At 37.8% G+C, this 12948-nt stretch overlaps 2 protein-coding genes across 2 annotated transcripts; one reads left to right on the top strand and one right to left on the bottom strand.

The window, feature by feature from the left end:
• Positions 1–2823: 2823 nt before the first annotated feature.
• LOC131770816 (uncharacterized) lies at positions 2824–5844 on the bottom strand. The gene is made up of 2 exons (XM_059086544.2): positions 5709–5844; positions 2824–4737 (listed from the first exon to the last, which is right to left on the bottom strand). Exons 1-2 carry the CDS (start codon positions 5775–5777, stop codon positions 4039–4041), a joined length of 768 nt encoding a protein of 255 aa, XP_058942527.2. The 5' UTR covers positions 5778–5844; the 3' UTR covers positions 2824–4038.
• A 1674-nt stretch (positions 5845–7518) lies between these two features.
• Positions 7519–12905, top strand: LOC131770796 (uncharacterized protein C7orf57 homolog). The gene is made up of 8 exons (XM_059086523.2): positions 7519–7641; positions 8598–8955; positions 9488–9613; positions 9896–10045; positions 10735–10840; positions 11546–11601; positions 11749–11799; positions 11926–12905. The coding sequence occupies exons 1-8, from the start codon at positions 7614–7616 to the stop codon at positions 11966–11968; spliced, it is 918 nt and encodes a 305-aa protein (XP_058942506.2). The 5' UTR covers positions 7519–7613; the 3' UTR covers positions 11969–12905.
• The last annotated feature ends 43 nt before the right edge of the window (positions 12906–12948 follow it).

Raw genomic sequence — 12948 nt, 5'->3', positions numbered from 1 at the left:
GCATGATTGTCATTTGACACATGATCTAAGTTTCGGTTTTAAGGGTGTGAGCACTCTTTCCGCCTCTGCAACCGTAATAATTATCATGGACAAAAAGCAAAGCATCCGAGGAGGAGAAAATACAATACAAAAAGTCTATGCGAGCGGGCAAAAACTACTGTTACAGAAACCGCACGAAGACTTCGGGGCGGCTACTCTTCCGTTTATACAAACATGCGAGTTTTGTGAAATTAAATGAAAACAATTATTCGGAGCTGGATAAATAGTTCAATAACGCACTGTGAGGCGAATGTCTCGAATGACAGTTAACAAGCTTATCCTCAACTTCAAATTAAAGCCGGATCGATCGTTGTTAAAGCTTGTAAGCTGAGCAAATAGCAAACTCGCGCGATTAGAAGGTATCTTATGCTCTTAGCTATTGCGTATTGGCATCGATTTTTCGCTGACGCATCCTTAGATGACTTCCACGCGTTCCACTATGCAGCACTTCACGCGAACAATAACTGGTAAAGGTTCTATCAAGTAGATTCGGAAGGCATTATCCGAGGGAGTGCACGCAAAACGAAAGAAATAAATTTAACCAGCGCGGACTTTGTCCTTACGGTTTCATAGCTCATTTGGCGCTTACCCGAAAACATAACGAAAGGAAGATACCAAAATGATTGGGAGAAGAGCTCGTGGTTTGAACCCGAGCGACCAAAAATCGGTCCCCTCAGGAAGCATTTTGTGAGCTCTCCAACCTGGGGGAGTTTCATAAGTAGTTAAAACAAGAGGGAGTGAAATTACAGGGAACTGCTTTTTAAAAAAGTATACACTAAATTCTCTATGTGGTTTGAGAGCCCAGCCTGAAATTGTCAAGTCCGTCATCTGTCATTCGCGTCAAGGTTGCTATCCTTTTAACCGTTGTAGCTCCGAGTTAATTTCGTTTAATTTTGCCAATGCAAACACACGCGCACGATGCCCCCCCCCCCCTCTCTCCGCCATAGCTCCACTCGGGCGCTCTTTCGTATGTCACGCAACGCACTATTGCGTAGACGTTGCATCTCATCTTGCTAATAGAAGGTTAACAAAGATGAGCTGTGACACTCCCTTCGACAGTTATGCAGACAATTTCTTCCTATGAAACCGCAATGAGGCCTAATCATACATAAATGTATGCTTATCAGTGTGGAAGTTTTTAATTTCGATCACGAACACTTTTTCAAATGCAAATATTGAGACAACAAATATCGAAATATCACGTATTAAAATACTGAAATATTCACTACGGGCCAAATATGACGAAGGTTCACCAAGTCGATGTTCCAACTTAGTGTATGAAAATATGAGAGTAACTCTTCCAAGGTCAGTGTATGTAACGTCAACGTCCATTTACCGAAAACGGATACTCTTGGTTCCCAAACATCCATAGTGACCTTGGCCTGAAAAAATGAGAGGATTAATTTGGAACACGCTCGCTACAGCTGAAAAATTGCAGTAATTTTGTGAGGAAACTTCCTATCCAGCTGTCAAAGATCCTCCGGGAGCACTGAGAAAGACAAGCTTAGTCGAATTTTATTGAATACGGAGCTTATCCTTGGTAACCCTTAGAAACAAAATGTTCGTCATTTGTTGCATTTTTCTCAAGATAGCATCAAGTGTTAGTTTGTTTACCAATCCGTTATTTATTACGCAACAAAAGTATCAACTGTTGTTCAACGATGACATGCAAATGAGATAATTTTCTGACCCGGCCCTCAATTGTTCGAGATAGTAAGAGAGCTCTTCATTAAAGTTGAAAATTGGCGCCACGTAAGTACTAGCTGCTTCCGCTCTTTGGTGCTGTGAACGAAAATTTTTACCTCGTAAGCTTTCAATTTTTTTTCGATTCTGAAACAACAAATTAGCTTAAACTGAAGCATGAGACAAAGGTTTGAAAGTTTAGTCTCGAGAAAACTTCCTGTATCTATTTTTGGTTTTTGGTTCTGCGTCATTATTGTAACAAAACCTCAGTACGAGATCAGTGTATGAAGTTTTACCCCCGCCAGGCAAAAGACCCTGAAAAATAAACAATTTGATGAATTTTATGACACCAGCAGGTGTTTTTGAATTTCAGTAATTAACGCCGCCGTCTTGGTTTTTGCTTCAGAAGAAAAAAATTAAATAAGGCGTCCTCATCAAGAATCCTTTAATTTTTGTCAGATATTTTGGGCAGGGTTTTTTTACGTGTACGAAGATTAAAAATCGTTTGTCACAAGTACGCTCTGCCAATGTGCAAGGTCTGACCTAGTTGTAAACAACAAGCGAATATATGTCTAATATACGGCCCGGGATAAAAAGTAACATGTTTGTTCTAATAGGAAGGAAATAAGAACACCGAATAACAAAACGAACTTGTGGCAAGTTCCCTTTCCATTGTCAAAATATCGCTGATATGTAACAAACAGCTTTCAATAATAGTTAGTTGAAATAGAGATTCGTTACTGTTTCAACTGTGAAAGTCTAAACCCCAGTCCTATTCCTTTGCCCGCGATGACTCAGGCGGCATGGGTTCAACAATTTTTAAAGGAAGAAAGATCTCACGGACTCTCACTGACTAAGATAATTTTCTTACAGGGTCGACCGAAATATTTTGCGATCTTTCCACTTAAGAAGTGTGTCATTTTCTGTTATATCTAGAATTCTTGGCTTGACTAGATTTCGATACGACGACGTAGTAATTAAAACCTTAGAATTTCTTTTTGAAAAAGACTTTCCTTTAAGTCCACATGACGAGGTTTTCTGTAGTCACACTTCCAAATTAACGGTGAGAAAAAAGTTGCGACCTACAAGACTTTACTGACTAATATCATTTCCATCCGATGATTCAGTTGTTGACTATTATACTAAATAGTAAAATTAAGAAAAAGAAAACAGAAAAAAACGAAAAACTGTTCTATGTACTGAGTACTCGTTGAGATTAAAAAATTAATCGTTTCCTAAGTGGTAGCTAAATGTGAAACGATCGTAATTATTTATTGATTGACTATAGCTGCTCCAATTCACCACAGTTACAAGCCGCTATCTGTCTATCGCAATCCATCACACTAACGAAGGGCTAAAGCTCGAAACGTCAGCATTTAAACTCTTTACGGTGGCCAATTTACGTTATCGACTCAGTTATTAACAATACTAAATTGCCCTGTTATACTCTCCCATCGACTCAGCACCACAGTTTCTTTAGAAACTTACCCGCTTTATTCACTCACAAGTTAATTACTCGTGAGACAAATTGGATATATTTGAACACAGCAACTTAAAAGTGCAAAAGGAATAAAAACAACAGAGAAACTAACCAATCACATCGGGTTAATTAACAGAAAAATTGGTCTGACGCTTATCAGGTCATAAAATTTTTTCTAAAATCGACCTCATTCGTTTCTTGGCCGACAGCGATGACTAAAAGACTTGTGCCATGCTACTTGATTAAAATCTAAAAGCCCGTGATAAATGACAATTTGCAAAATGACCAAGCTATTGCCAGCTCTGTCATCCATCTCGAAACTCTATTTGCCATCAGTAATACTGTGAGCCACATCAGTATATATAAAGTAACATCAAGCGAAAAATGTAATTAACTTCGTCATAATATTCTAAAATAATAACTTGAAAATAGGAAGACTACGAGCGGTCTATAATTTATGACGAAGTCCGTCGCGCGAGTCAAGAAAAATAACAGTGATGCTATCGCGCCGCGCAGAACTCTGGGTTTAGGTGCATGAAAAGTTAATGTCATTTTTTGACGCTTTACATCCACAGTTCCGCGCGGTGTGCTGTCATCAACTTCTTTTTTTTGCATTGGTTTTTTTACTCCCCCGACGGACTTCGCCGAAAGGAGGAAATGCTCGCAGTTTAGCGCATATAATAGATCACGAGAAACGACAAACTCATCTGCTAAATGGTGTTCTCGGAATATTACACCATATTCTACTAATTTGTTACTAATTAAATGTATGGAAGCCGAAAGAAAGAATTCGCTATCGGATCTTATGACGTTTATCTGGATTAAACTCTTTTTTTTTATGCGCCTACTGGTTGAGAACTGTTTTGAAAAAATGGCTCTTTTGAGAGATAACCACCAAACCACCATTGAGTAGTGGCCTCAGGCTCTGCACTGCAGCGGAATTTAGGGCTAAGTCCATCTCCGTAGAAACCGAAAAAGTCCACAATTGGATTCGCTTCATAATAAAATTCACATCCGGTATTTGTGCTGTCTGTGTGGAGAATATACTTATTAGGAACCTGCCAGAATGCCATGGTAGTGCCAGTGCCCGCAGCTTTTCCGCGAATGTTCACATAATCTATGGAAAAACAAGTTCGCCCACCCTGCCACGTTAAGATATCCAAGTCTTTGAGCTTTCCCCGAAGGTAATCTTCGAAATCGATCGCTTTTAGGTTGTTGATATTGCACGTTGCTCGCCAGTGCGTGGATTGACTACGGATGGATTTCATTCTTGCAAGTGTCTCGCGGTAAATAAACCAGTTTGGACTACCTGCGTTGATTGGAGCATCTTCTGTGAACAGTTTGGTTTTGAAATAAGGCAAATCCCGGAATTTCGCAGTCTGCCAAGACATTACTAGGGTCCACGCGGAGCCCGGCTCGTATGACAGATCACAGTAAGTCATGTATGGTTGGCCTTGGTTATCAACTAGGACATAGAAACCATTCTGAGTCATCCCTTGTTGTAAATAATCCAGGCAAGATTTGGGAAGAAGCGGCTGTGTAAAATAAAACAAAAAGTAATGCGAAATGTTTTCTTTAGAGGTTTTCTCGACCAGTAATCAATACTTCAAAACTTTTTGGCTATATTATTGCATGCGAGAGACCAACGTTTCAAACGTAAGCAAAAAAGCCCTCGTATGTGAAACGATTAATCTGTTGGCGACTAATAATGATCGGTGCAAGTCCGCTTGCTGACCTCACGCCAGCTAGCACTTCTGAAAGCCTCGATATTATTCGCGGCCGAAGAAATGCCCTCTCCAAAGCGCTATTAAAGAGGACTCATTTAGCGTATAGTTCAAGATTTTATTAGCTTGGTCGGCCGAAGGTAATATTTAATCAGTTTTGAACGATTTCAGCGAAAGCGAAGGTACGTGATGTAACAGTCGCACAGATCATTTCCCATGGGTAAAAGTCCTCCTCATTCTTCTCGCTGCGCACTGCATTCTTAGCTCCGCTGGCACGTTTTGAAGTCACGCAGAGGCAAACGTTAGATAAACAGGAAGTTCTACTTGCGTTTTAGTGAAACGCGAGTAGAAGAACCTCTCTCATTTTAATGCGTATGTTTCGTTTTTTTTTTCCAGCACGTGATTTACGCCTGATGCGTTCCCAGAACATTGCCCCACTCGCCTTAAAACGCAGAACAACAATAACAACAACAACAACAAAAATGACAAACAAACAGAAAGGAAAAGAAAAAATCACTTGTTCCGCAATCTAGCTCCTTTGTGCAACATGAGCTTTCGAAGCTACGCAGTCCATTGAAGTTTTAAAATATTCTTCCAATAATAACGTACGTTAGGAACCCTGTCTAAGCTTCAAATCGCCAAATTGCTCACTGCAACTGAATCGTGCAGAGCCGGGTCAGCTGCTAATGAGGCCACGGCGTCTATCCATTGACAACATGAACACGTACGTATGAGTGAGTAACGAGACTATTTTATGTGACAATGTGCTTACGTTAACTCACCGATGTTAATTCAGGAATAGGGGAAGTTTCAACCAAGGCAAAGAGCAAAAGGAAGTGAAGAGACTTCATTCCGCTCGAGGAAGTAGAAAAAAGTATAAAACTTCGATTGCGTGCAGGATTGATGCAAATGTGATTGAGTGTCTGAGACTATTTGTTGGCATGGCCCATGTAACCTTTTTGTGCGTCTTTTACCTCGTCTAAATTTAGTTTCTGAGTTTTGTCGCGTCATTAACCAATTTGGATAAGAAATTTCGTGCCCTGACCTTTTGCTGTCAAGAAGCACAAACCGATTGCGATTGGATAAGCGCTATCAATGCAAATAAAAGAAATGTTATGGCAAGAATCAGACCACCAAAGGGAAGTTTTGATGAAAAAAAAAAAAAAAAAAAAAAAAAAAACCAGCCTTTAAGGTATTTATTCATAGATCCCAAGGTTGTAATTAGGAGGGATTTTGGTTTGAGATGGACAAAACAGACCTCAAAGTGTTAGAATGACAAAAGGTCTTTTTTTCGTGACTTAGAGCTGGATTAGGAGAAACTACTTCATTTAATTTAACATTAAAACCTACAGTATAGAGAAAGAGTCAATGAAGGGACTAAGTCTCTTGGTATGTTGACTTAAACAAGAAAGCATTGTATTATCAGGGGTCTGTATAAACAGAGATATTGTTTGCTGCGTGTCATGATTTAATCCTTTCATCAAAAGTTAAAGGTAAACTTTCCTCAAACCTCACGCAGGCAAGATATGCGCTTGATTCGAACAATGCATCAGGACAACAAATAATCAGTTTTGTAATATTTAGTTCATAGGAAAATAAATATATTTTTCCCATTCCACCATTTGGGTGATCAGGTCCAGACAAATCTTCTTAAATAGCTGACACCGTCAGTCATCAAGGTCAAATTTTTGCAAACTCTTGCCAACTACCTATCATCAAATTCTTGCCAGTCATCATGAGTACTCGCGCAATAAACATATTCCATGCATGCAAGCGCACACGAAGTACTGCATTGACACACACATGCATGTCAACACGTGGAGTACATACACATGGAGTACATGCATGCAAGTAGAAACGGAGTAAGCAGTGTAACATTCTCTCAAACTGGATTCAAAAGAAAGACACCTCTCAGTCGTTTTAACATGCACACTCCACCCCCTCCCCCCCCCCCAAAAAAAAACAACAGCTGTGCTATAATATTTCTCACAAGCAGCCCAACATATACTACACTCTTGAGGCGTAGACATTAATGTCGTGTACGTAAATGGGAAGTGTCCAGTGGCGGAAGTTGGACTAATATGTTGATGATTCTCTCTAAAACATTCGCTGCAATTTTAATATAGGGCTGCTTCTTCCTTTTCTTAAACTGTGAATAGTCGCTATTAATTGATACCTCAAATCGACGGACCTTCGCATTTTGAAACTCATACTTGGCCTTGCGAGAGAGAGGTAAACACTTTCTTCGGCCTCCTGTTCTTTCTTTCATATGACTACTCATCTTTTCCGTAAACGAAGATAATCAATGAAGACCCAGGAAATACAAACGATTGAAAAAACAACCAAAAAAATGAAAGAAAAGTTGTACCGTGTCCACGCAAGTTGGTAGATTTAATCATTCAACGCGTTTTCAAACCTCATTTACAAGATGTATAAACTTGGCTGGGAGAGCTATTTGAGTCCTCTAAAACATATTTGAAAACTGGTTGACAATATTATTCCGTTAGTCAACATGGGACGGTGTGTGACGCATTAGTCACGCAATGTCTGTTCATAATTCTGTTACCATAGAAACAAAAAAACACTCTCGGCAAAGGCGCTTTGTTCAACAACTGTGCTCAACAGTTTAGAAACATTGATGGTAGTGAAGACAGGTTATCAAAGACACAAGTAGAAACAGAACGTAAATGCCTAATCCAAACATTTCAACCCAAGGTAAGAGGTTTAGGGCTGTTGCTTAGATTCTTCCTTGAAAATGAAACCGGCAATTTGTGACAAATGATTGCACGTACTTCGCGTGAATCAAGGACGCCATATTTTTGAAGAACAACTGTAGCACTAAAAAACGGTGTTGAAGCTTGAGTCTTGGTATTTTTAAGTCTAATCAGCACTCAAATCGATTTATATGCATCCAAGTCTCTCTAAAACACAAAATGTTTCTGTACGAGCCATCAAAGTGTTTCTACATCCCGTTTTTTCAACGGATCAAACCAGCTGAAAATCTGTGGTTCCTTGGACATTTGTAAACGAAGTCAACTTAAGCCCGTTTTTTTTCCCCATAGTTTCTACTTATTAGTAAGTGACTGTATAAAGGAAACTGGAAAATATATAGCTAATGGTTTTGATATAAAGATCATTAGTTATAACGGCTTCTAAAACGTTGTATGTGGCAGCCGGAGAGGTTTTTGAGTACTCCGTGTCCGGTGGTCAGAAATTTTTGCAGTTTCCCCAGAGAGATCCCATTAAACTTCTTAAAGTGTCAGATTTTTGTTTAGAAATTTAAGGCGATTTCCAAACACACCTATTGTATATTTTTTGAAGTGGATGAATTTTCTGAGCTTGTGCATACCCTAGAATTTCTGGATTTTTGACAATTAGGGAACATCTCTAACCTACTAAAAATCTGTCTGGATGCGGGACATGTGGGCACTTAGCTTCTTAAAACTGCACACCTGATTCAGATAAAATGCATGAGCTGTCCCAACCACAATTATGTAATGAGTACACCTGTAAACATGTCTACTCGCTGGTGTACTCTGTGGACTTTATCTTGAGAATTTCAAAGATGTTATGAACATGCTTAGTTATAACCATTGACAAATTGAGGAACGTATCTTCCATCTTGAAAGTTGATAATCTGACAATGAAATTATCCTCTCCTTTCTTCTCAGACTGGTACTACCATGCTCCTAGTAAGAGAGTGGTACAACCTGCAAAACCTGCTCCTGCTGCATCACAGATCCCTGGGATAGGGGGACTCCCTGATGAGTTGGCCAACCCCGAGGGTGATGATAGACATTTCAGAAGGAAGTGGATAAGGGACACAGACTCAAAGTATATAAAGCTTGCTAAAGGAGGAGGGCGAAAGAATTTGTTGACATTCCGCAGCCCACAAGTGAAGGCTGAGGAACCAGTTCCTTACCCACGAGTGGAATGGTTTGATCATGAACATCCAGAAGAAGAAGTGGATGAATCTAGTCATGAATTTGTAGTTCAAAATGAGGAGGAAAATAAAGAGAAAAAGCAAGGGTAAGCATAGACACATACAGGTATTTGTGCAACATGTCAACAAATGTATAATAAGAGAACTTGAGTTGATAGTGTAAATTGGCCACCATAAACTGACATCTCAAGTGTTAGCCCTTCATCAGATGGTTAGCTTATTAGTTCCATCAATGAATCCCTCAATACTATGCAAACTTCAAGATTCAACCAATACCTTAACCCCCTATAAGTGACTGGCTTCTAATTTCTCCTTACAGTATCACCTTTGAATCAAATGTAGAGGTCATGAGAATAACAGAAATTATCACCAATTCAAGGAGCTCATGATTTTCAAACAAACTCTCCTTGTCATTACTGTAGAAAATGTAGAGAGATCAGTGTGGAGCGTATGAATCTTAATGTTGCATCAATTAATCAGTTGGAGTCCTTGAATCCAGGAACAATATATTTTGAACATTCTTTCATGGGACAAGTGTAAAATATTTACTTTTACAAGTCTTTCAGCAAGTGGTCAGGTGAACATGCAGTAAACCAACTCAATGTGTTGTCTTTTCAGATATCAAGTCCTCCCAGAATGGTATGTTCACGTCCATGATGTGCCAGCAGATGATGAGATTGTGACAGGTTCTTATCGATCCAAACGACCAATAATGGGATTTGATAATCTTTCAAAATGGCAACGGTAAGAATTCTCATAGTCAACATTTACCATGAATATTTCAAAGAAAATGTTTAACCCTTCAAAACCTAGAAGTGACCAGCCTAAAAATTCTCTCAACAATAATACTGCTGAATCATTCTTTTAGATCATGAGAATAAAGGAAATGATCACCAACCTAAAAAGCTCTGATTATTATAGAATTCTCCGCGTCAGTACCAAAGGAAATGTATAAAGAAGTGTACAAAAATATGAATACTGATGTTACTGTAAAAAGGTTAAAGATAAATGATGTTTCCATTGCAGGGACTCTAAAGATGCAAAACAAAATCCCAACAATGTTAGACTTCCTCCTTTGAAGAAGATTCACAAGGTGGATAAAAGGTATGAAGAATTGAAGGCAGCACAAAGAATTGCACCTCAGGCTCAAGGAAGACATGCAAGGTTACCAAAAATGTAAGTGAAATTTAATACTGTGGCAAAATGGATTATTCCCAAATGACCTACACCAGACAGGAAAACTCATCACTTTCCTAACTAACAATCTAATCTGAGAGCAAAACCTAACCCAGCAGCTTGTTGTCCATTGATATTTTAATCCTCTGTGTCCTAAGGAGTGACTAGCATCTAATATTTTCTTAGCAACATCATCCCAGAATCAAACATTAACTCATAACTCTCAAGGTCTGATTGTTGATTCTCACCTCTTGCTGTTATACATTCCATTGTACATACTGTACCTTACAAGAATTTGGTCTCAGATCTAGAAAACAGCTTTTATCTGATAACTTTGAGAATTCACATTACAAGTTTGCAGGATAATGTGTGGATATTATAGGGAGAAGTTACATGTTCATCATTTCTGGGAGTTAAAGGGTTAAGGTAACAAGAATAAAGGAAATGATCACCATTTAAAGAAGCCCTTGATTGTTAAACAAATTCTCCTAGTCAGCACCTCAGAAAATGTATAGAGAACAGTATGGAGAATATGCATATGGATGTTGGGGTGAAATTGGTTAATGTACTTCATGCAGTTTTCTTCTTATCATATTTTCTTCTTCTCTAATAAACCATAATTTTAGTTACCTTGGTATTTTTATTTTTATAAAAAATCAATTGAAATGAGCTATATATTATATTTTTAGTGAAAATGAACAGGTCGATTTTAAGCATTTGATGTCCATGGGTTACCAAAGAGACTGGTTGCAAGAACAGAAACAAAAGACAAAGGAAGAAAAAGGAGAAAAAAAGGTCAGTTGAATTGGGAGTTGTCTCCTTATAAAACCCTCCCAAAAGATCTATTTCCTCTGGCAATTAAATGGCTGTTGTTTAGTTTGTACGTACAACTCTGGGTAACCAAACAACAAATGATTTAGTCAGGTTGACCCCAAAGAAGCTCTTGAATGTTAAACAAATTCTTCCTGTCGGAACCTAAGCAAATTTAAAAAGAAAAATGTGCATAGAGAGTATGCATACTGATGTCTTGGTGTAAAGGGTTGAAAATTAAAAATATTTTTGTCCAAAAATGCACTAGTTGGTAAAGTGATTCTAGTGGAAAAAACTGTTACTTTTAAATTTTACTACTAATGTGGTTACTTTTTTTAAAGTAATTAAGCTAGGATTCTTTTACTGGATTTAGTACATACCAAAACAGTGTTTCTATTCACCTTCAAGCAACTTGCACTGGATTTGTATCCAAAAACATTGTAATTTTCACAGGAATAAGTGACTTTTGTGCCATATTGTCTCACTGTTTAAGTATATACCTCATCAGAAACAAATATTCACCTCAGAGTTAGTGGCGAACAGTATATATTTATCGGTACCTTGCTGCTTAGTGGCCTTGTAGATATCCATCCCAGGCCACCTCCATGTTGGTAAGTAGTAGTTAATAACTAATAATAGTCATCAGTAGTATCAAATATAGTACTTAGTTAATATTTTTTATCTCTGTAGAAACAACAAGAGGAAGTCGAAGATAAGCGAGAGAAACAACACAATAAAGCTATAAGGTAGGCTCATAAACTGCTTAATTTACAACACTACACCTTAGTAAAAAATTAAACTGTTTACACTTGCTGTGATTTGGTGACATGGGACAGTCATCAAAAGTATTACTCATTGTCTTATCATTAATAATGAATTCATTTTGTTTCCAGGAAACCAAACAATGCATCTGATAGTGACAAACCTATGTTCAAACTTAGCAAGTAAGTTTACTGATGGTAACCATTTTGATTGAGGAGTAATTTGTAACATCACTTTTTTTTCAAATATCACTTAGTTTGTATAAATTTAAATTCATCATGCATTACTAATTTTTTTTTGCAACTTAGGTTTGAAAGGATACAACCCAGAGTGGAGAGTTTCCGGACTTGAACAATCCTAGGGACTTCTGTGTGATTCATCAGATGGAGAAAAGCTTTCTGTCTTTTAAAAATACTTCAGGTCAGGAGGGCCCTCAATAATATTGTCAGTGAAACAACCTAATTACTTTACAGCATGAGGGAATAAAAAAGGGAGAATCTGGCTGACATGCAAGCCATCAAAACATTTATATAAAGAGTTTTATTTAAGACAACTTCAAGAGTGTTTAAAATTCGATTTTAGATACAAAACTTTGTGCAAAAAGTTGAACAAAGATATTGATGTTATTTAAGGTGCTTTTAGTAGCACACTAGTTAACTGTGTGTTTTGCATCAAGTTATTATGGGAAAAATTCATTTTGAACCAAGATTACCATTACCTAACGAGATTTTAGGAGAAGTGTCACTAGTGTTGTCCAGAGATTTTAAATAACCAGCCATAAAACAGCTCTTGTCAGTAAGGGTTTAACTTCATTCCAGATCAAGACAAACATTCTACCACTAAGTCTTATCAGATTAACAGGCACTGATGAAATGAGTGACCAGCAAAAGCAGTGGCCTTAAGTGCTTCTCAAGAACACTGCATTATATTTAAAATCCAATTTATATTGTGGATAAGCTTGAGGGTTCATAGAGGGATCTTGAGGCAAAGAGATGCATGAATATTGATTCATAAAGAGGGAATGATATACACATGTAAATTTTTATGACATTCTGATGAGTGTTGAGCTAAAATCGCTCTGTAAATTACTGTACAAACTAACATGAACATTGCTATCAAAGTCATATGATTTGGTGTAAAGTTGCATGATCACAAGTCATCATTGTGTATAAAAAGTACTTGTATTATTTATTACATTATCTAACACATACATGACGTTTTATTCATTTGTGAATCATTTGGGAAAATGAAAATAAAAGCTTCTCAGAATTAGTGACCACTGTTTGTGAACCTGCCAGGACATTGCCTGTAATAGAACTGACTTAAATTCC

Source organism: Pocillopora verrucosa, chromosome 13 (assembly GCF_036669915.1).
Source record: "Pocillopora verrucosa isolate sample1 chromosome 13, ASM3666991v2, whole genome shotgun sequence".
Taxonomy (NCBI): Eukaryota; Metazoa; Cnidaria; class Anthozoa; order Scleractinia; family Pocilloporidae; genus Pocillopora; species Pocillopora verrucosa.
This window is presented reverse-complemented; position numbering and strand designations above follow the sequence as displayed.